This window comes from Phaseolus vulgaris, chromosome 11 (genome assembly GCF_051622355.1).
Source record: "Phaseolus vulgaris cultivar YP4 chromosome 11, ASM5162235v1, whole genome shotgun sequence".
NCBI lineage: Eukaryota > Viridiplantae > Streptophyta > Magnoliopsida > Fabales > Fabaceae > Phaseolus > Phaseolus vulgaris.
The window spans coordinates 4785548-4810844 of NC_143508.1; the positions used below are offsets into that span (position 1 = coordinate 4785548).

A 25297-nucleotide genomic window follows, 5' to 3' on the forward strand; every position below is an offset into this window, starting at 1 on the left:
TATTTTTCAAAACTATTCCAAGTATAATCACCTTTGTATTTTTTTTCACTTATTATCCATTTTTCAAACAATGAATTTTGTTCTTAACTACTATTATTAATTGTTTAAAACTCTCTAAATATGAATTTTGATAGTATAAAATACTCAGTTAACATGTTATCTAACATAAATTTCAAAAATGGGAATGAAAACTGTATTTTTTAAATTTAGTAGTTGTATTAAACTTTTGAATTTTTCTCTCTAAAAGTATGTGTGATTTTTTGTTTTAAAATTTAAAACTTTAGAAAATAATACACATTGTTACTTTAGGTGAGATCAAATATACAATACTAGTATGAGTGTAATTTGTTTGTATTTATAGTGTATTTAAACTTAATTATATTTTTCAATCTATTGGTTTTAAAGGGATATTGATTTTTTTTTATCTATATGTTGCTGCACACAATTATTTTTCTATTTTATCTTTTAATATTTTTAATAATATCATAAATATTTTATTCTTCAATTTCTATAAAAAAAAAGATCATATCCCACCAGTAATATATCTGTATTCAATTTTATCTCCCTCTTTCTACGATTTAGGATGGGTTTTGTACACTTAATCAATATTAATATTATTTTTATTCAACCGTGACCCTTTGTGGCAAATTACTTATTTTCAACTACTATCAATGTTAATTTTCTTGTGTATACATAAAATTAAACAAAAAGGTATAAATATATATATAAAAAAAATGTGAGATAGTGAAACTAAACGTGTATTGATTGTATAAATAAAGGTAATTATTTTTGCTATAAAAAAATAATTCAGTAAAAGTATGAAGGTATAAATACCTTTTAGATCCAATTTTTTTTTTACTTTATTCAATTTGATTCCCATATTTTTAAAGAAATCAAAATAGTCCCAATTTGATTCAATTTGGTTCAAGACAGCCCTCAAATTTCATTCCTATCTCACTCTGCTTCCCAATTTCAAGCGTCAATTTATAAGACAATTCAAGAATATAATTAAATTCCTTCCAAAATGTTATTCCATGATTAAAAAATTATTATAGAATGTTTTAAAATGATTAATCCAAATTTTTTACTCGGTGTCCTTGTTCCAAAAAAATTTATTGCATTTTTCAGAAAACTGAACTTCTAAAATGTCACTTTCGTTATTGCAGTGTAATGAATGGTGCGTAAATAAAATATGAAAATGCTGGACACAATGGCCTAAGAAGTGAAATATGGATACAGAATACAACTTTAGTTAAGCTTCTAAAATACTATGTTGAAATTGAACAAAAGAAAAAAAATATAATCGTTTCTAAGTATTCTGACTATTCTTCTGTTTCATTTCATCAAAACAAAGGTCAAAATATTCATGTAACGTAAAAATAAATATATTTTTTTTCAATGGGTCATCAATAGCTACTTTTCACAGGGTTTTTTAAGCACAAAAGGAATTACAACTACTCGTATACTATGTACATATTTACATCATCACAAGTCAGAACTATGCACGAGGGGAGAGAGGGTAACAGCTGCAAAACTGATATACACGAATTCTCTTCTACAGTTCTTCTACATTCTGAAAAGTGAAAAATGGAAGGCATCCACGTAGATAACTGGTTCCTCTCAATAATGTACAGTTGCTGAAAATATTCAGTATGAAACAACTCCTTCCATTGATGTTGAAGGCAAGCAGTTGAGCTTCTATTAACATCCGATCAAATCCAAATGGAGGGATTTCTAAATTGTGTTGCCATGGCATCTGATAGAAACTTAACTAGGCTTTTTCTCTCCACACTTTTCTCCCTCTTAATTTCAAGGTGTCGAACCTGGAGGCCATAAGTAAATTAGTTAGCACTGCACATAACATTGTCTTGGGACCAGAAACATGATGAAATGTAGGCCATTTGCTTCTTTGAAAATAATAATATTATCTGTTCATTAATGAAAGTATTAGATAACTGCTACGAGCATTGATAAGTTTACATGATAACAGAGATTCGGGATAAACACCACAACTCAATCACTTGAACAATGATTAATTTTGGATATGGAGCATAATAGAATAGCCTGTGGACAGTAGAGATCATCCAAGGATTGACCCATAAAAAATGGATGTGGAACTGTTAGGTAAAATGGAAAACAAGACACACAAAGATAGAGATAAAATTCTGAAAATTCCTCTGTTTATTGTGGTTCACTATTACAGGAAGACAAGCCTTCAAAGGGAACAACCCTTCAAAGGGAACAACCTCCCTTTCTCACAGGACTATTCCTATTAACAAAATCTAATACTCGGAAAAACTCCCCTTCCCAAAACCTGTTGGTCTTTATTTAAAGACCAACCATACCCAACCAACAACTAACCAAAACCTTAACGGTTCCTATTATTTCTCCTATGATACACCTTCCCTGTCATTTCCTTATTCTTATTTTCTGTCCTAACATTACTCCCCTCTGACACAGCAACCTTGTCCTCAAGGTTGAATTCAGAAAATTGTTCTTTGATTGTTGTCACGTCCTCCCACGTAGCTGTGTCCCTCTCTCCTTTATTCCATTTTATCAATAGCTGTGGAATATATGCTCCTTGGGTGAACAATTCTCATCTATCCAATATTTCTGTTGGATGCAATTTCTCTGCCGGGCCTTGCAACTCTCTAGGAAGCTCGGGTTGAACTTCTTGTGTCCCTATTGCTAAATTCAGTTGCAATACATGGAAGACCGGATGTATTCGAGCTGTTTCTGGCAGTTGTAGGCGAAACGCCACCTTCCCTACGGCAGCCTCCACTTGAAACGGCCCATAATACTTGGCTGCCAGCTTTGGATGTAATCTGTTTGGCATTGACAGTTGCCTATGGGGCCTGATTTTTAAGTAAACCATATCACCTACTTTAATCGGGGAAGGTCTCCTATGGCGGTTGGCGTATTTGGACATCAAATCCTGCGCCCTTTCTAGGTGAAATTTGACCTGTGAGAGAGCCTCATCCCGGTTCATTAAATCATGTTCCACTGCCTCTACCATCCTCTCTTCGGGAATAAAGCGTGCCAAGGATGGTGGGGGACGACCATACACTACTTCAAACGGTGTACACTTCGTCGCTCCATGAAAGCTGGTATTATACCAGTATTCCACCCACGGGAGTAAAGTCGTCCATACATTAGGTTGTTCCGAACTAAAACAACGTAGGTATGTTTCCAACGTTCTATTCACCACTTCCGTTTGACCGTCAGTTTCGGGGTGATAGGCCGTGCTCATCTTCAACGTCGTTCCTTGCAACTTAAACAATTCTTTCCAAAACAGACTTAGAAACGTTGAATCCCGATCACTGACTATGGATGTGGGAGTGCCATGTAATCTCACTATCTCCTTAACAAAAACCTCTGCAATAGATCCCGCAGAATATGGGTGTTTAAGGGCGATGAAATGACCATACTTGCTAAGGCGATCCACTACCACCAGAACTGCGTCCTTCCTGCATGATTTAGGAGGCCTGACGATGAAATCCATACTTATCTCCTCCCACACCGTTTTTGGAATAGGTAGAGGTTGTAGCAGTCCTTGTGGTGAACACGCCTGATATTTGCTCTGTTGGCACACTGCACAGGCGTGGATGTAGTCCGTGACGCTTTTCTTCATGTTCATCCAGTATAATGACTGACCTATCCTTCTGTAGGTGCGGAAAACTCCTGAATGTCCACCCAACGGAGTCGTATGGTATTTGTGTAGTAACTTGGGTATCCAACTGGAAGACGCCAACAACACCATTTTCCAGGGTATAATTCCCATGTGACTCCGGGTCGCTCTTCAAGTCCTCCATGATCTTCTTTAGGGTAGGATCTTGCACGTTTTCTTCGTCCACTAAGTCGATGTCCCTCCAATAAGGTTTGGACAAGATATTGATCTCCTTAACTCTGTCTTCCTCTTCCTCCAGTCTTCGAGACAACGCGTCTGCTACCCTATTGGCCGCTCCCGGTTTGTACACAATATCAAAGTCGTACCCCATCAACTTTGCTAACCAATTCTGTTGGTTCTGGGTGGTTATTCGTTGTTCCAAAAGGTATCTCAGACTCTTCTGGTCAGTATAAACTGTGAACCGCCGTCCTATCAGATACGGTCTCTAGTGTTGAATAGCCAACACTAAGGCCATTAACTCCTTTTCATATACAGATTTGGTGAGTGAAGTCTCGGCTAAGGCCTTACTGAAGAAAGCAATAGGTTGTTTGTTCTGAGATAGCACTGTTCCAAGTCTTGTCCCCGACGCATCACATTCAATACAGAAAGCTTGACTGAAATCTGGCATCTTCAGCTGCTGTCCACACAAAACTTCCCTTTTTTAATAATTGTGTCAAAGGCCTGGCCATTTTCCATAGTTATAAACGAATCTCCTATAGTACCCCGTGAGACCCAAAAATCCTCTTAGGGCCTTCAAGGACTTAGGTATTGGCCATTGCAATATAGCCGAAATCTTATGGGGATCCATTTGAACCCCTTGACCTGATATGACGTGATCCAAATATTGTATCTCCCGCTGGCCAAAATCGCACTTCTTGTGGTTGGCATAAAACTGGTGGCGCTGCAGGGTTTCTAAAACCTGCTTCAAATGGGCCAGGTGTTCCTCCCAAGTTTTGCTGTAGACCAGAATATCATCAAAGAAAACCAAAACAAACCTCCTCAAATAAGCCTATAGAATGGCATCACCAGTGACTCATAGTGTCCATGGTGGGTGCGAAAAGCGGTCTTCTGTATATCCGATTCGTGCATGCGAATTTGGTGATATCCTGCCCTGAGGTCCACCTTAGAAAAATACTGCGCCCCACATAGTTCGTCTAGCAGTTCTTCTATCACCGGAATAGGGAATTTATCTGGAATAGTTGCCTTATTTAGAGCCCTGTAATCCACACAAAACCTCCAGCTACCATCCTTCTTCTTCATTCGTATCACCGGACTAGAATAGGGGTTGTTACTGGGTCTAATTATTCCGCTCTTCATCATTTCCTCTACCTGTTTTTCTATCTCTGTTTTCAGCACATAGGGATATCTATACGGTCTTACATTGATAGGATCCGTTCCAGCTTTGATCGGAATCTTATGGTCAATTTCTCTGTTGGGTGGTAGCTGTTTGGGTTCTTCAAAAACCCCTTCATACTCCTTTAGGACGTTCTCCAACTTTGCTGCTTGTGACCCTGTTAAATCAGCAAAATCCTGGATAATTCTGGACTGATCTAAGACTGAAACTTCAGCATTTTCTATTCCCCACACAAGGGACACCGCTTCAATTTCTTTCTCTTTTTTTAGAGCTTTTGGAATCACCAACATTCGAGCTAATTTGGGCTCTCCCCGGATGTGCACTTGCTTTCCTCCCCTGCAGAAACTCATGGTCAAAGTCTTCCAATTAATTTTCACTTCCCCAGAGTCGCCAACCATGCCACTCCCAAAATCATGTCCACCCCTCCTAGCTCAAATACGAAAAATTTCTCCTTGATTCCATAGGTTCCCAGCTATACTTCCACCTCCGGGCAACATCCGCTTGCAGTTTTTTTGTAGCCATCCCCTAGCCTCACCGTATAAGTTAGTGTTGCTTCAATATTTAAACTCAATTGACTTACTAACTCTGTTGAAATAAAATTGTGACTGGCCCCACTGTCAATTAACACCAGTGCGGTTCTTCCCTCCACGGTGCCTTGTAATTTCATGGTGTGTGGCTGTGTTAAACCCCCGACCGAGAAAATGGACAGGTCCATTTCTGGGTTTCCCCTCTCTTCCTTCTCATCATGACAATTCTCTTCATCCAGATCCCCCTCCTCTTCCGCACAAATGATCACCCTCAGATTTTTCTCTGGACAACGGTGCCCCGGGCTATACGCCCCGCCACAGTGGAAGCACCTGCCCTCTTTCCTCCTTCTAATGTACTCGGGGTACGGAAGCGTCCTCGACCCACGGTTCCTGGTGCTCTCCCCCGGCCGAGCCTCCCTGTTAGCCATGGTCGTCTCCTTCCTGGCATTACTAGCCATGCTCGTTGCACTCGATCCACCGCTCCCCCTCGTCACGTCGGTGCGACTCAGTATTCCCGATCGACATCAAGAGAAATCTCCATCGCTCTCATCACTTCTTTCGGATCATGGGGTCGGATTTGATTTCGAATCCTAGGTTGTAGCCCCGCAAAAAAATAGCCCAGCAGCTATTCCTCTCCTGTTTGTGGGGCTTGAGATACCAATCCTTCAAATTCTTGGATGTAATCCTCCACTCTCCCATTCTGTATGAGCTTGGCCAATTTCTCGAAAACGGAGCTTCGTTCTTTTCCCCCAAATATGCAAAACAGAGCTAAAGAAAACTCCTCCCAAGATTGGTTCTTGGAATTCTTTCTCCAGAAAACGAACCAAGAACTAGCGCTACCCTCCACGCTGATGAACGCTAACTGTAATTTTTCCCATGCTGAAACATTTTGTACTTCAAAGAACTTCACGGCCCTAGCCAGCCATCCCATCGGGTCCACTCCCTCAAACATCGGAAGTTCTATTCTCCTAGACCATGGTCTCCATTCTCCTTCCTCCTCCCCCTCCGATTTGCTACTTTGTTTCACCCGCTCGTCCCTTCTTTCTTCCCCATTTACTGAACTTTCTCCTCCGTCAGATAATTTGTCCCCCTTCTTGAGGTTCCGCAACATTTCCTTGATGTCTATGATGGTGTCCTTCAACCCATTAATGTCATTCCTTAATTCCATCATCATTCTTCCTTGATCGCTGGTCAATTTTTCCAACGCACTCGTCATGTGTTCCATCCTCTAATTTTTTTCTCGCCCAAACTCTCCTTGGATCCGGCAGGTCAGACCACTTGTTAGGTACCCCGTAAATGGAAAACAAGACACACAAAGATAGAGATAGAATTCTGAAAATTCCTCTGTTTATTGTGGTTCACTGTTACAGGAAGACAAGCCTTCAAAGGGAACAACCTCCCTTTCTCACAGGACTATTCCTTTTGACAAAATCTAATACTCAAAAAACTCACCTTCCCAAAACCTGTTGGTCTTTATTTAAAGACCAACCATACCCAACCAACAACTAACCGCTCCCTTCACGGTTCCTATTATTTCTCCTATGATACACCTTCCCTGTCATTTCCTTATTCTTATTTTCTGTCCTAACAGGAACCTGTCCCATTAGTTATATGGATCAAGAGGGGTTAAAATTACCACGCTCCCAAGGATTTTTTGCATATATAACTGGTATTTCACATGAGAGAGGGAACAGAAAGTATTCTATTTCCCGTGAAAAAGATTTAATCTATGTCCTTCACTCTCAGAATCTTCTGTAGTTATCTGATGGTACAACCATTTCATCGGCCTGTCTACCAGCCTACTAACGTCCATATTTGTTCTCATCACTGATTCTGAAAGTGGTTTTCGTCATACTTGATTCTTTTAACTTCTTCCTTACAGAATTATTTGTATCTATAGCTAGAACAATGACCTAGTTCAGTTTGCATAACTACAATGCACCCACAAAGTCCATGAGGTTTTACATGAAGTAGGAAATCATGCAACAGAATTATTTTGATGCAACAATCCATAAAATGAAAAAAAATCACTATATAACCACCCTTGGAGAATTGAATTGCAGAGAACATTACCTTAACAGAATCTGTCAAGGAAAAATCTGTATCTGCAATGATGACAAGGCATTTGATACCATGTTCATTAGCATACTCATACTGCTCTGTAAGACTTGGATCAGGGGTAGGAACGAATTCAGCCTGATGATATGAAAGATGAGTGAACAGAAGCAATTCACAAAAAAATCAATTAAGCAGATTATAATTGACTGGATATTCCAACCTTAAGGTTCTCCTCCCATAATTCCGCAACTAGCTCCATGCGCTCCACCAGGAGACCACCTCCACCTCTAGAACAGACAAGAATATTGGTGCTGACTTCGTTTCTGAAACAGTTGAGGAAAACCAACAAATCAAGCTTTATCTATGGTCTGCATGTGTTAATTAAAAATGTAACTGAAAAGACAATAACCCAAGTGTCAAGGATTTTATTAAATTTTAAAATAACAAGACCTAGGAAAGTATAAGTTGAAGGACACTGACCTATTGGGCTTGATATCTACAGGACAATTCTGAATTATTGTCTCCAGTGCAAGACTAGTCCCCACTCCAGTGGGAGGATTTCCTTTCTAGATACAGAGAAGACAAGAAACAATATAAAATTCAGTGAAAAGAAGCTTTAAGTTGTCTAGGATTGTAAGAAGCAAACACTGTCAAAACTGAAGCACATGCAAGTGAAACATGAGACATGATCTATAACAGATAATTGACATCATTAAGTCTGGGTAAAGGTTAACATCAATACATATATCTGGAGCATGAGGGGCAAACCTGAACACGTCTTGTTATTACCTTTTCAAATTCAGACCAATTGAGTTTAAGCATGACAAGTTTATAAATAACACAATTTGTGAGTCAAGCAAAATGCAATTGAATTCTATAATTGTTAATGCATAGGCATACATGATTATTGCACATTCTAAAATGTTTAACAGTCAGAGAAATACAGAAAGAAAAATAGGATAGAATGTACAAGCCATCGCAGTCAATCAGAAAAAAAAAGTGTATGCATAACGTACACAGTCACTTCTCCACAGCTGATGAAGCAAGTAGTCATATCGACCACCAACAGCCAGCAAGGCACCTTCAGAGAGAGATCCAGGACCGTTCTCCTTCCTTAAGTATACCTTCCAAGACAAGTTCAACTTCATCAGAATCACTAACACATATTCTAGCCTTTTTGATCCTTGAGATGCAATTCCAAAGAACCATCAAGCAATAAAAATATTTTAAAAATGCACAATTTATGGAAAAAGTATGTCATAAAAATATATAACAGATATCTTGATAATCTTTTTCACATGGAATGCTAGATGTTGAAAACACTAGTGAAAACCAAGTGAGGACATAAACAAAGGTGGATAAAAAAGCTGGCTCGTAGATTGATGGATTCAAGTACATTCTTCTTTCCTATGAAGCAGTATAATCAGAGGCTTAGACTGATATTATTTCTCGGCAAGTTTAGTTCCATACCAACTTTTGATGTCAGTGTTTATGATTAATTATCCTTTATCACAACTATTTCATTTATTTACCAGTATAACCCAAGCAGACTATTGTGTACAAAATGACATAAGCGCACAACATCATGAAATTATTATCCCTTTACATAATTTTAATAGTTCATTATGTGGGAACTTGAATCAAGATAAGTCCGTTCAGTATCAAATCAATGATTTTCATTTACAATTGTTTTATAGAAGAGTTCTTTCACACAATTGGAGTGAAGCTTTTAAAAACCATCACTTTCCAAATTTAAGCCAAATTCCAAAACTAGGCAGAAAATAATAGCTTGGAAGAGTGTCAGATAGATACAGGCAACGTAAAAAAGGTTGTAGGATTTGACTGCACTAGAATGCTAGATATTAATATTTCCTTTGTATTACTCTATCTTCAATCACTGTGTAATGCCTAAGAAGGTACGACATATTGAGGGATACAAGCAATTCATATACAGACACCGTTTCTCCAACTCCAACTCTCCAGTCCAATCCAACAGTTCATATTTAGAAAAGACAAAATCATAAGTAAGGATTGAGAAGTGTTTGCTACAAAATGCAATCATGGTGTTGATACAATATAACAAAGGATTAATAATTTTAAAAAAACGATATGAAAAAATTATGGTACCTGAAAAAACAAATCTCTATGATAACTTTCAGTTGGTGGCATTAATGCATCTATATATATATTTTTGTCAATCCTCCAAATCCTCAGGAGACTGACAAGCTCAGACAACTCATCAAGTGCCTTGAGTGTACGTTTATCTGCAGCAGTTTACCATTGCCAGTAAGCATGAACTTTCTTCTCTCATATGTATTGTATATTACAATCTGACTATAAGAATACTACCAGATGGAAGAGCTCCTCTTAATCGAGGGAGTGCATGATCTGCAGATCCACAAAACCTTAAACCTACAGTCTGTAACCTATTTACCATAGCCTCTGCTAAATTCAGTTCCTGGAAAAGTATTAAAAATGCAACTGAATAATTTTATTTGAGAACTGTTTTCTTAACATTATAATTAACAAAATAAAACTACAACAACCTCAACAATATTAATTGTAGCCAAAAATTTAAGATTTCTTTACAAATTTTCTTACCTGCAAAAGCTGCCGCCTTATCACAACCCATTTTGATTTCCTTTCTGAGGATTGTGGGCGCAAAGAACCCATCATTGAAAGAAGCTTCAGAAAATTAAAGATGGTTATACTAGATACTCATAAACTTTATAATCCAGAGGCTATATGGTTGCATTACTAAGACAACATACCTCTGCTACTTTGAGTCTGTGTTCTACCTTGACTCCAATCCATGACCAAATTGCATCCAGAAGGTCACCATGGTTGAGATGAATGTCACATAAATCTGCATGAAAAAAACAGGTGACTACGTCCCTTGTGACCTGTAACACAATTAGTAAACAAGCTAAAGTTTAGTATACCACAGAATGGTCAGCATCATACAAAACAAGTCTGAGAGATTTCAGCTCAGAATGAATAAATTATATGTCGGGCAGTGAAGATTCTGTCTTTAGAGATTTAAAGTCTTCTATTTCCGTTTCCTAAGTCATGTATATACACATTATCTATTCCCTGAAACATGGGGATCCAATTGTGCAGTGAGTATAACATAAATTCATATGGCTGAGAACTAATATTTCAAGCAATATAGTCATATCTGAAGTTTTATTTCAATAACAGTATAAAAAAGGACAAATTTATTAACCATGGAATGAAATCTAGGACTTAAGCTTCAACTGAAAAACCAGGTTGTATAGGTAACTACTGAGCATCAAAATGCTATCATAGATAACTACTTATAACAACTTGCAGGACTTAATGAAAATGAAAATAAAACTAGAACAAAATATAAATCTAACAATATGCAGTAGAAAATTGCACCTTTATGACCTCTGCTTCTGTCAATGCCGAGGTGCCACCAATAATGTCAAAATCTCCCTGAGGGCAATTATTTCATATTAAATGATTGGAACAGGCAACAAAACTTGCGGGAAAGTTCCATGAAAAACATCACAAACCACCATAGAATACATGAGAAAACCCAACCAGGTTGAATTATCAGTTCTCATTTGTAGTGTTCCCTCAGATTGTTTTGATAAAAGAAAAGAAAATCAAAGAAAAACTCATCAGAAATAAAATGTAGAATAGTACCTGAAGGTAGCGATTTGGTGGTGAATGTCCAACTGCTCTTCTAAAGACACATGATATCTCATATCGTTTGAATGAAGATTTCTACACATCATGTAAATTTGTGTTTCACATTCAATCCTTATGCCTTGCAGAAATCCAGCTAAAATAATAGAGAAGCAATGCAAAAACTGTCGAGGACATTTTATTTATTTCTGATTTAGTTCAAATATTAAAATTTCTTCATCCTCTTCATTTTATAATTCTGTTGCGTGGGGCAAAGATGTTACGAGCAACACTACAGAGAAGTCAAAAAATTATTTCTATAAAATTCTTGTTTTGACATTTTCAATTTAGATCTTTGCTTGAACATCATTAGGCTGTGCTGTGCTTGATTTGATTTTTTTTTATTTGATTTGGAAATTCAATCTCGTGTTTGGAACTTATTATGATGATAAATTGGATTACTGAATCTTAGTTTTGGAACTCGTCAATACCATAGAACTGATTTTATGTAATTTTATTACTTTAATTGTTTACCCTTAACATCTCATTGCAAAGGGTTTATGGTTTATGGTTTGGGGTTTATGATTTATGGTTTATGGTTTAGTTATTAGATTTGACTGAGGTGAAATTTAAAAGTCAACAAGGTTAAAATAGTCTATCAGTTCAAAGTCAAATCAAATTCTAACAAATCCCACCATATTTGAGTGTACTTAGAACATTAAAGTCCATGAGATTTGAAAGAAAGATCATTTTCTATTTTTCAGATTACAAAACACAATTTTAAAGACCAACCACATCACAACTATTAGCACTTACAAGCACAAAGGCACATTTTATAGAAGACCAAGTATAGTTCTATGATCATTATTATACATTACCACATCAATCCAATAATGCCATCTCACCAACTATTTTAGTTCATTAAACAATTTCATGATGCAAAAGAATTTCAAAGTGAATCTTAATATTTGTTTCCCAAATAGCTTATTTTTTAGCTTAAAGCACGGTGTACGCATAAATCTAATATTACATAGCACATTATTTTCCATCCATTAAAGCTTATTAGAAAAATAGTCAAATAACTCCACACAAGTGAAAGTTTATATCCACAAATCTAACATTACAACACAACCAAAAAACTGCTGCCTTTAATGTAAGAAACTTTTAAAAAATGTCCCAAAGTGACCATCTTATATGCAATTGCCAAATTTAAACACAATGAAATATAGTTAAAAGAAAAAGGAAAGAAATAAAATTAAGCTAAAACATTCAGTACCTGGTTAGATATAATCCAGTTCACAAAAGGAAAACGCAACTCGTGGCAAAGTTCAAGCATGTCTCCTCCATGTGTCAGAAGTTTAACTGCATTTCTACTCAACAAAAAATGAAAAAAACAGAAATCTTATATCTAGGCTGTCACGTCTATAAACAATTGTCATAAGGTAGAAAAGAAATTAAAAAGATATTGACCTATTAAACTGTGGACAATCTTCCAATAATCTCACTGTTGATATTTCTAGGTGCTTTGCACAATGCTGTCTGAAAATTTCCCTGTTTGTATCTACAACATAATCCCGAACCTCTGTTTCAAATTCTGTGTACTGAATGGGTGAACTGCTGTCTCCAACTGACCCCAATCTACCAACCTGACGAATGTGTTTTGTGCTTAGCATTTCTTCGTCAAAGATAGCACTTAAAACTTTATCATATATGCTTGTATCTTCTGATTTCTGCATTGTTCTCAGGATATCTGAACATAGAGAACTAAAAGTTGTTCAGAATAATGCAAGAAACTTTTAAAAAATGTCCCAAGTGACATGTAACTCACAGATGTCAACAGTCTGTACCAATAGTCTAATTTTAACTTGCATTATTAACTGCTGTTACCAAGATCAACAGATTGATTCTATATTTGTACTCCTAGGCACTCAATATGTTTCAGATTTTAAGAATAAATAAGCTATAACAAAAAGTTGTATTATATACATAGCTAACCTCACCTAATAGGATAAGGAAATGAATTAGCTTTGATTGATAACAATGCACTGTGTAGGTTCTTTATGAGAATGCACAGTATCAGAATGCACAAAAAAGGTCATAATCACTTGCCATCTAATAATTCAGACTCCATTCGCTGCGGGAATGCATTTTGCAGAAGTTCTGTGGCAGAAGGGCGATCAGAAGGAGCCAGAGACATTAACTGCCTCAGTAAGGATTCCTGTTCTGGAAACTCAGCAACCCAAATTGGTGGAACTTCCCCTTTCTGTTTCAAATCAGATAAAACAACATGTCTCTCCATTGCTGTCCCAAATGGGTGCCAAAGCTCAAAGAAAACCACTCCTAAGCTGTACATATCAGCCTATAACCCAAATAAACTCAAGAATTACATCATTTGGCATAAATCAAAAGATTATAAGGATGCATAGATGTGAACAGGTATCAACCAACTTATTAGAATAAAATAATGTTGAATGCTATGCACCTTTTCATCAATCTTGGGCCATCCTTGCTCAATTTCAGGAGCTGTATAGAAATATGTCCCCACTTGTCCAGTGCCATCAATGGAAACTCCAGTTGCATCAGCAGGGTGGCCCAGATCTTGATCCAGCTGCTCTAACTTCAAGAACTTGGCTGGAAAAGGAGGGAAGTAGAAAAATTGAGGTTGCGTCCAAAAGAGACCGTCATTCCCTACCAGAGTAAAAAGCTTACACTATGACAGGGAATCATTCTATATGATTTTTCCGTTAAAAAGTAGGGAAACCATACTAAGAGGGGTGGAAATAGGTTAGGTTATCCGACAAGGCCTGTGGCTTGGCTTATATAGATCCAGGCCAGGTTATTTTAGGAAGGTAGGCCTAAGCTTTTATAAAAAAAAAATGGTTTAAAATTGTGAGATCTTACACCATTCAGAAAGTCTTTATATCTAATATATAGATTGACCCATTTAAGCAAATATTTAATAATATCGTTACTATATTAAAATTGTTATAATATATAAAATTATTTATTTATTTACCTTTCTTAATTATTAAGCATGTTGACTCACTTAAAAAATCAAACTTGTAAGATGATATAGAGATTAGGCAGATGACTGGTCAATTTTGGGATGTCAGCCTAGCTGAGATTCCAATATTCATGGTGATGCATAACATGTAGCCTTTTATAAAAAAAATATATATATAGATAACTTTATATTTTGTATAAGGACCTTACTACAAAATAATTTTAAAATAAGCATTTATTATGGTATATTATATATACATTATTATGCATAAAATATATACACAATGTATATATAATAATATAAGAAATTTGTAATTATTAGTAAACTTATGTAGGTCAATAAGACAATAAACCCATTGGCCTTTTCAAGGTTCTATAACAAAATTTAAATAGACTACCAAGTCAGACTAGACTTTCATGTAGGTTAGGTCAGACATACCAACCAAAGTGTGTCTTGCGTAGCCTATTTCTACCCTAAGAAAGGTACGCCACTGCGGTGTAAACAGGTGGAATAATTATCCTGGGAAAAATTGCATACATGTGCAGGTATTTACTATTGATCCTAAACACAAAAATAGAAATGCAACTTTGATAAACAAACTTTGTGCATGCAAACTAAAACCAGAATTCATACTAATCACCACATTTCTCGGCCTATACAAAATTCTGATAAATTCATAAGCACCATTCACACACATTGAAGTTATCCATTGTTACAGTAAGCAAGATAGAGTACATGTTGGAAAAATACACTGAGAGAAGGAAAATAAACATGTAATGTAATCAGCATCTTACCAAGACCAAAATCACCAATTTTAATATCATTGCGAGCATCAAAGAATATGTTATTTGGTGTTAAGTCACGGTGAATTATTCCTTGTCCATGTATGTGTGCCAAGCCTTCCACTATTTGACGAAACAAATGCCAAGCCAGTTCTTTGTCAAAATGATTATATGATTCAAACACCTGGCGAAGAGTCCTTCAAATCCGAGAAACCCACCCACAAAAGAAAAGGAATAAAATGTAGTGATTAGTGAATATAACGATAATGAGCGGGCTTGTGAGTTTGTGTTTGTGTGTAATACAGTATCCAACGAATTTGGAAAGTACATATTGTCTCTCCTATCTACTCCCATTCCTTCCTATTTGTTTGCTGCTCATAATTTCCATACCAAAAATGAATAATTACAGAACCGATTTGATAGAGAAAAAAGACAGAATTTGGTGTAGTTTAAATTATCAAGGGAGATAAAACACATTGTAGAGTTAATAGCACTCCAGGCAATGGCCAGAGTATGTGACAGTAAGATTGTCTGGAGACTTTGATTTTACTCATTATTATTTGCACTAGAAAACCAACCATGCTAGTCAATCAGATATTTTAGGAAACTTTTACAGCAGATACAGACTATATCCCTTGAAAGACAAAGTAGGACCATTTCATTTTATTCCTTTGTCCGATAGAACATTCCTCAAATCATGGGATTTAACCTTTAATTCATTTATTTATATTTTTTTTTCCTTTTCTGCATTAGGTTTTCATGCATATAGCTCACACTCCACTATTGGTGTATCATTCAATATGAATAAAATCTCTATTTTTGAAATTATGATATTTGCAAATATAACTCCCAAGACTCTAATCAGACACAAACTGAAAGGTTGTTCGTTAGATCATATTAGCCAACTAGGTCACATTAATCAAAGGATCACTTGACTTAAAATCCTAGATTGTTGCACAAAGGAGAGTAATTCTATGCTTCTAAACCATCTTTCCTTACCATAACTTGAGGAGGGGTTGAACACTGGACTAGAAGCATACACAAAGGATGGGTTTTTGACAAGCTTATTTTTCATAGAAGGAAGTATGGTCCGTGAAAATCTTACCTGGGACAGTATTCCATTTGTATATAAAGGTAAGTTGATTCAAGCTGATTTTCATGCCCAAAGATATCATTGGAAGTTGCAGCCATAAAGCTGAAAGAAGAGCTCACAGTAGTCTTTGAACCCCAAGCAGAATCACCATAAGAATCAGAAACTCCAGTTTCAAACCATGCCTGGAAGTTGTATGGTTATATAAGCACAAGATATTGTGGAAATAGATAAAGGAAAGCTTATATTATATGTGTATCTCTACTCGTTGACTCTACCAGAAACTGTCTCTTGGAATATAATTAAAGCAGCATCCACAACAAATTACTATATCGAAATGGTCAACATAACAAATTATAAAGTTAATACAGAAACAAAAGGATGGGTGGGGGGAGGAGCACTGGACTTGAAGCATACACAAAGGATGAGTTTAGGAAATAATAAGCAAAATGGTCACAAAATAAGAAAGCTCTACCTGATAATACCGAACAACATGTTGATGCTGTAAACGAGAAAGTGTAGCTACTTCCCTGATTTTCTCGCAATAGATAAACAAGTAAGAAATGGAAATAAAACATCTATTCGGGAAAACAGAAGAAAAAGATGGAAGAATGGACAAAACAGACAGCAGTCAAATAATGACATTATTTTTTCCAATCTCTATTTAATTGAATCTGCCTGGATCTTCTGTTAGACTGTTATACATCCTATTTTTTAGCTGTATGATCTATACATCAAATAAATCTTATATTGATTCCTTTACTATAATTAGAGATACAAGACAAACTAGTTAATGCAGCTATTCATGCCTTGAATAATTTTGAGGACAAAATTTAAGGAATAAAGGATAAGCAGTAATAAACATTATTAATGAGACTGAAAGAAACATCCTCTTTTGAAATCAGACTTCCCAATAGCCATAGGATAAATACCACGTATTTTTAGTCAAAGCAAAAAACCAATCCCGGACTTCTAAAGAGGATAAAGTTTCATCAACAAATATGCTTACTGCTTCAAAAAACTGTTCCATAACCTATAAATTAATCATAAATTTTAGCATGCAGGAGTTGAATTAGAAAGGGCAGATGAACAATCCAACCCACTTTGTTAAAACAATTTGGAGATATAAAGTAATTAAATTGCATACAATTTTATAAGATTATACAATATGGTTACAATGTAATTTACTGTAATAATCATGCACTGAATTATTGTTATTACTGATACAACACACATATTCATAATATTTAATAGGGAAAAAGAGAAAAAGAAATTTAAAATTTAATATTTCATAGAACCTATAAAATGCCTTATATAAAGGACAACTAATTTCTTCTAAACTGCATATATTAGTCTTGCCAATGGTGTAACTAGCTCCTTCTGAGCTCATTAAGGTTTACCTTAATATTCGGTCAGGCATGCTTTTGTCCTTAAGGCGAATTTTCTTTACTGCATATTGCCTTCCATCAAGTTTATTTTTGCACAATACAACGTGACCAAAACCACCTTGACCTGTTTCAAAGGCCAAGCAAAACTTTTACTGCAGAAATATAGAGGTTTAATTGCACTTTTAGGCCCTTCACTATAACCAATGTGCAATTTTGGTCCCCACTATTTCTTTTGTTAAATTTTAGTCCAATTATTTTAATTATTGAATTAAGTCCATCCATCAAATGTCATTTTCTTTTCAAAATCTCTATGAATAGAATCATTTAAATCATTCCAAATTTTGCTGAAAATCCATCAAACAAGACATCATATTTGGGCCAAAATAAGATAATTCTAAAGTTTCCCCTCTTCAAAATCCTAATTTCATATACAAATTTCTGGCATTTGAACTTTTCATTACATTTTTTTGTCCTAAAAGTGTCCTAAACCCCTAATTATTTGGTGAAAAAAAAAAGCATTTCACAGTTTAATAGAAAAAAAACTGATTGGAGAATTCGATTGTAAGAATTTAAAAAACTAGAGGACACTCACATATTAGTATTAGTTGAGGGACGAGAAATGAAAGTAAGTCAAAATGAGAAAACCTAATTAATCACTCTAGAACATACGACTTCATCCAATAGTCTTCAAAGAAAAAAACACTATTTCAAACAAGCAGCTAAAGTATAATGAATTGAAATTTTCTGTTTCAAGGCAAGGGGGAGGGAGGGGTTACAAAAGCACTCATTTGCAGCCCAAACTGTCATCCATCCGAAGAAAAGGAATAACAATTAAAAAAAATTGACTACTTTTTAAAATCATAAATTTCAATTTCTAAGAAAAGTCTAATTCAACGTATAATTTGGTCATATTTGTAGTCAGTGTGGGAACTCAAACATATTCCCTAACGTCAAGGACTGAACATCTTGAGTGTGGGATTAAATATTTGTGAATGGTCCAATAGTGACCGGATAGGGAGTAACACAATAGGCCAAACAAAGCCTTGTTAGAATAGGCTTTGTTATCATCTTAGCAAGTAGAATTTAAATCTAACTCAACATTACAAAATTATCTTGTAAATTGATATTTGCACCCATTTATATTATATAACTTAGTCTTATTCTAATCAATGTGATCTCCAACACTATTGTCTCCAACGCTATAATTGCAATCACTCTTATCATTTTCCAGAAACATAAAGCACACGCAACCAAAATCATCTACAAAAAAATAAAAGTACAATAGTAAACTAACCATCATAGCATGGCATACATCTAATGATCACAAAATTATACATACATAAAATATAACTCAATACAAAATTTATGAAGTTCATTTACCAAGAGAACGCAGCTCCTCAAAATCATTCAAATATCGAGAACTGTGGGGAACTGTTTTTGAGCCTCCAAGATCAGGCTTCCAAAATTGAGATATTCTGGATGAAGCCTAGACAATAAATATACAAATGAAATAAGTAACAATAAATATAGTGGTGAGAAAAAGAACAAATGTTCCTGTGATTTGCCAACCAGGTGTTTCTGGAAAACACGATCAAAGGTTTTGTTGAAAATGGAAGGTGGTTTAGATGCCATATCACGTGCTAAATCAGAAATGACCTGGGAATACAACTAAAAAGGATTAGGATAACTGCAGAGCAGACATTATTTAGAAATTAAAGCAATAATAATTTTTATTTTTGGTGAAATAGTGATATTTTTTGTACCCCTAAATTGTACAACTCTGATACCACTTGTGGCAAACAGTCAGCCAATGATCCTTTAGAAGCACAAACAAGGCGAAGCATGTGAACCTAATACAAAAAAGAAGAAAACCAAATCAATGTTGAGCAGAATTCTCATGTGAAGTGAAGCTGACAAGAATAATTAGAACTTTACCATCATTATATCCTTTTCAACTGTTTGAGATGGCTGAAGATGAGGTGATGAGTCAGAAGGCACAGCCTCTGAAGACTCACTTTCATTAATACCTTCATTATCTTCAATTGCATACTCATCAACAGTAAAATACTGCAGGTTGAAAGATAGAAAATAAAGGATTTGACACAAACAAATGTCTCAAACAGATACAAGCCAATTACAATGGTACCAAGAAAAGCATATAACAATAACATAATTTCTAAATTTCAATTAAGCATGAACCATTGCCATCCACCCACAGGAAGGAGACACAGTGCATTAATTCAAGGAATTTCATCATAAATATCCTTCTTGAGTTATCTTTATTAAATAAATTAGAACAAATCTGGACCTATCTGATGAACTATTGCAAGAAACTAAAGCTATCAATTCAGGTAGGGTCTGGGCGAAAAAGGCCATCAAGACAAGGCTTTTCTTATGAGACTAACATGAATAGGTCTATAAAAGCCTAGTATAGGATGACATATGCAGACATACAATAACTTCATCCAGTTATAAAATTACCATTTTTCCTGTTTTTAACTCATTATTGTGCAATGATTTCAATCATCAAACTCACATCCAACAACAACATCAAACCCTTTTCCCCCTAAATAATGTCTCTGGACAAATTTGAGTTCTAAATTCTTCTTAGGACTTATTTGGACGAGTTATCTACAAGGACTTTTGAAAGAGAAAAATATGAAGAAAAAAATGAAATATGCATAAATTATTTTAAAGTTCTCTCGCATAGTTTCTCCAAATTTTAACTTCTAACTTATATGTAAGCTAATTTTAACTTACAAAAAAGTGAATTTCATTTTCTTCATATTTCTCAATCATAGAAGTTTTTGTGGAGAAGCTCTTTTAAAGATATCTAATTGATTTGCCGATAGTTTTAGCAACTGACTACTCTCCATTTGATGTACTACATAATATGGCCTCTACAAGTCTTCTCTATACATGCCCAAACCACCTAATCTAAGATTTAACCATGTAGAAGTTGCTACCCTAACTTTTTCTTTAACTCACTCTTTCCTAATCCTATCTTGCTAGTATGTCCCTTATTCAATGCAACATTCTTAACTTACGCACTTGTCCCTAGGTAATGTGACTCGTGTCAATTAGGTAAATACATTTTTCAGTCTTTTTCTAATAGTGTCAAACAAGCTACATTCCTTTCTCCTTAGTTCACTCCTATAATTGGAGTCATTCTCAAATTGTTACCCCCTTTGGTTTTAAACATTTTGTTTCCTCTATTGATGACTATTCTTAATGTACTCGGATTTGATTAATGACAAATCGATAAAAGTTATTTTATATCTTTGAAAAATTTTACAATGAAATTAAAACACAATTTGGTATACACATATGCTCTTTTCGTTGTGACAATGTTTGGGAATACCTATCTTACCAATTCCAACAGTTCAAGGAATTCAACAGTATCCTTTATCAATCTTCATATCCTCATACTCTCAACAAAATGGGATTGTCGAAAGCAAAATTAGACATCTTACTGAAACCACTTGGGCCCTTCTTCAAACTCATGTTCCTTATTGTTTTTTGGGATGCAATCCTCACGACATGTTATCTCATTAATCGGACATTGCTATTTGTCCTCAATGATCAGGTATTTCACTTTGTACTATTTCCACATTCTCATCTATACAATCTTTGCAGTGAGCGTAGTAAGCCAACTATTCAAATCTTTTTGTCAAGATCATTGTGATGCAGTTGTCCAGATCCTAAGATATATTAAGAATGCTCTTGACAAACACCTTATCTATGAAGATAAGGGGAATACACAAATTATTGGGTACTTTTATGCTGACTAGAAGTAATAATGGGACATCATTACATATTGCCTCTAATCTTGTATTTCATGAAAGAACTAAATGTATTGAAGCAGATTATCATATCATAAAAGAGAAATTGGAGTCTAGAGATATAACTACTAGATTTATCAACTCTAGTGAACAGTTGACGAACATATTCCCCGAGTCATTTAAAAGATCCAATAATCAATTGCAGCAAGTTGATCACATACGACTAATATGTTATAGCTTGAGGGGGATATAATTACATAAATGAATATCATATCTTTATAATTACAGATATAAAGATCATATATATGATTACAGATACCAAGATCATATATTTATAATTACAGATATCAAGCCAGATCATATATATTATTTGTAACATTTATTATTTATTCTTGTATCATATCTTTATCACTAGAAGATATCAAAGTTTCTTTATTTATTGTATGGATTTTGCTTTCTCAATATAAACAGTTCACTTGTGTTGTCATATCTTTGTTTCTTATAGTTTAACAATGAATCCATCTAAAACTATTGCCCTAGTCAAGACATTAGTATAGAAGACATGGAAACAAAAGAAAGCAATATACTTAAATCAAACAAGCAGAACATGGAACTTGCGAGAAGAAAATCATATATTACCTCTTTCTCACCTTCATTGTCGTTCCCTACAAAATCATCTGCTGAGGATGTACTTGAACTAGTCAAAGATAAACTATTCTTGCTGTCTTCAATAACTTCCCCGACAGTATCTAATTTGGCAGGAAGTTCTTGCATAACTAACAGTGTTTCCTTGCTATTAGATTTCTTATCACGAGCCTCAAAGAGTTGTTTTGAGGCATCTAACTTAGACGAGGGAAGAGAAGAACTTTTTCCGGCAGTTTCATCCATTCCAAAACCCCAACTCCATGTTTCTCCATAGCCACTGAAAAGATCTATAAAACCATAAACAAAAGAACCTTTCTTACTTAAAGATGTCTTATCCTTGGTAAACAATTCTTCATTGCTTTCCATAGTTGAGTGTAGAAGCTTCTACAGATGGAGGACAAAAACATACTATCATCAATTTAAACAGCAAAATAACTTGCTTTTAGAGATAAATCATCAAAAGCAAGCACAGTTTAAAATATTAAAACTTATAAAACAAATTCCAATCAAACATTTAGCAGCAATAAAGTAAAAATTGCTCTTGGTTAATATTGAAATTAAAGGACATCAATAGTTCAACACTGACTTCATCAAACTTATTTTTGTATTAAAACAAAACCAATGTTGTCATTGTAATAAAAAGCTTCAGAGAATAATAATAGTTATGATATCTAAACAGGGAATCTGGAATAGTGAACTCACAGAATCATTTGATATGGCAATTGGCTCAATACCAGAAAGAAATTCTTGAGCAGCCTCAACCAAATTATAGATCATTACTCGTCCTTCCCTAGCATTTAAAGTAGCCTGAAAAGGACAAGAACAAAGTCAAATATTAGTAACCTAGAGGCTAAGGAAGAGGGGAAAGACATGAAGAGATAGAACAGCAGCTATATCAAAAATGTATTATTGCTTTACTATAGTGGTGGGTGATAGAGAAAAGGAGAAATACAACTAGAGGGGCAACAAGATTCATCAAAAGCATGAAAACAAACAAAAAAAGAACACAAGGGACTAGGGAGGAGAAGGGTCAAAAATATGACAAGGCTTCCCAGGCTCTCTGCATATTAGAAGTAGCAAATCCCCTACGTCAATGCACTCATAATCAACGAGAGTCAGAGTCATAAATGTGACACAAAGATGTATCTACTTAAACTGAAAAATAAGATGCCAAAAGTGAAGCAATTGAAAGAGATTAACTGAACCACTTCACAAGATACTCTTATACCATAAATTAGAATACACAATTTAGAGAGTGGGTGTCATTGTTAATATTCTCCCTCTTATCTCCTTTGAAAATGCATTCGACACACTACCAGCACAACTAGCAAAAATATCCTCTTTTGACCATTTTAAATTACTTTTATTGTATATCACTTGAATCTCTCCCCTTTTATCTCTATTTCTAAATTGAAATTCAATGCACATACTAGAATATTAATTTCTCTTGTATAAACTATCTTTTGATTACTTTCCTAGTCTTAAGCAACAGAAACAAAGAGACTTTTATGAACTAAAAACAAAAGTAACAATGGAGAATTCAAGATTAAACCACGTAGTAATAATGATGGACTAAATTCCATATCTTGCATTCTGCCATTCTAATACCATAAACCTCCACCTTCAATCTTACTCATAACTCAATTTCCACTGGAAATTCTACAAATAATATTTGAAAGATTTTTTTTATATATATATTTATTCCACCTTTAGGTGACTTGTGCCGGTACTATAGACTTTGGCACCCCATGACATGGTTGCTTCAATTTGCTTATAGTTATCTTAAGCACCAGAAGTATCAAAGCCTGAGTAACCACAATTTCATCCTTGACACAAATATGATCACAAAGTTAACAACAGCACAACAGTTTGACCTGATCATGGAGGAGAGACAAAAGCTTATCAGCATCAGCTTCTGATAGCCCTTTCTCCGGTATAATCTGCAACTTGGGGCACTTGAAAGGATACCCAGGCAAGCACCTGGCAAGAAAGAGAAATAAATGGTGATTGAGTTGGCAGCAATCAGCAACAAAGATCCCCTTTACAAAAAGGTAAGGGTCACTAACTAAACATACCTGACAACAAGAGCAGCAGAAACATCTAGGTCCTCATAACCCATGTCCTTTGAGTAAGGCCTGCTCAATTTCATGCAGAAACCAACAAACAACAACAGAAATAATTAGCAACACTGATATATATATATATATATATATATATATATATATATATATATATATATATATATTATCAGTTGTTCTATGCACTATCGAGGTTTAATTGAGTAAACCACCATTATCGATCCCAAAAAGTGTATAACGTTGTCAAACTAGTCACTGATACTAAGAAACTTTCAAATTAGTCCCATAATTCATCTAGACTTAACCATTCATTGTTATCTTGGTAGCTAAATACTTGTCAATATCATCACTCAAAGTTGATGTCACGATTGCATTTTCAGAAACTCATTCAAATTTTCTTAGTTTCAGTACAGTTAAATGTTTATACACAGTCAAACTACTAAAACTCATGATAGATATGATTCCGGAAACTATTATCTTTTTTCATTGAAAACAAAAAATACATAAATATATAACAATATTTACAAAAAAAATTATAAACATATAACAATATTTACAGCAACAAGTGCAAATCTGTCCACAGAACAAATCAGTACTATTGTTGTAAAAACCAAGGGAAATAACATAAAAAAGGAAAAGTGTTATTGGATGACTTGCATAGTCAATGCATAAATGAGATTTACTATAGAAGAGAACAAATAAAATAAAAGATAAGAAATACCTGAGCTTAATAACTATACGAGGAGGCGATCCTGGAAGAATCTTGCAGTCTTCTTGGAATATAGCACATCTAAACAAGAAACAACGTACATGTCAAGGAATAAAACATATCAATTGCCATTGAATTCAAAATACACGCTGCTCAGCGTTTTTGAAATTAAGGAAGAAGCTTACAATGCAGTCATCTCTTCGGAGAGCTGGTCGTAATCCTCGGCGCCAAATTGAGAAGCGTGTTCTTTGGACTGCGTTCTCCCCTTGCTCCGGCGACCGCTCCCGCCACCGCGCTTCTTCTTCTTGGAACTGTGCCCCATTCTCAGCTGAATCCTATTTGGTTTCAATCAGGACGTTGAAGAAGAGGGTTTTGGGTTTCGAAAACGAACGAATAGTGACAAAGGTGGCGAGAATTTGGTTTATATAGCGAGAGTGGTGAGATATGAGAAATACCTTGGTGGCTTCATTCATCTGCACCACCTGCGATTCATTTCATTCAACTTCACATGTCTCATAGTTTTGAATTTGTTTAAAACTTGTATTGAAATTGGTTGATT

The 25297-nt window shown here is 35.1% G+C and overlaps 1 protein-coding gene across 3 annotated transcripts; it reads right to left on the bottom strand.

The window, feature by feature from the left end:
* Positions 1–1316: 1316 nt before the first annotated feature.
* GCN2 (protein kinase family protein) lies at positions 1317–25297 on the bottom strand. Of its 3 annotated transcripts, none has more exons than XM_090297329.1 (29): positions 24924–25297; positions 24751–24819; positions 24027–24086; positions 23826–23931; positions 22654–22758; positions 21946–22335; positions 19460–19591; positions 19288–19374; positions 19094–19180; positions 18905–19010; positions 17537–17648; positions 16612–16666; positions 16152–16321; positions 15059–15243; positions 13743–13891; positions 13370–13619; positions 12731–13010; positions 12537–12630; positions 11279–11359; positions 11009–11065; positions 10378–10509; positions 10208–10291; positions 9956–10064; positions 9734–9870; positions 8623–8730; positions 8087–8172; positions 7827–7929; positions 7622–7744; positions 1317–1823 (listed from the first exon to the last, which is right to left on the bottom strand). In XM_090297329.1, exons 1-29 carry the CDS (start codon positions 25058–25060, stop codon positions 1713–1715), a joined length of 3705 nt encoding a protein of 1234 aa, XP_090153455.1. In that variant the 5' UTR covers positions 25061–25297; the 3' UTR covers positions 1317–1712. The 3 variants fall into 3 exon arrangements, with proteins under 3 accessions (XP_090153455.1, XP_090153456.1, XP_068480538.1); XM_090297330.1 differs by having other exon boundaries at positions 21957–22335; positions 24924–25271; XM_068624437.2 differs by having other exon boundaries at positions 21946–22238; positions 24924–25246.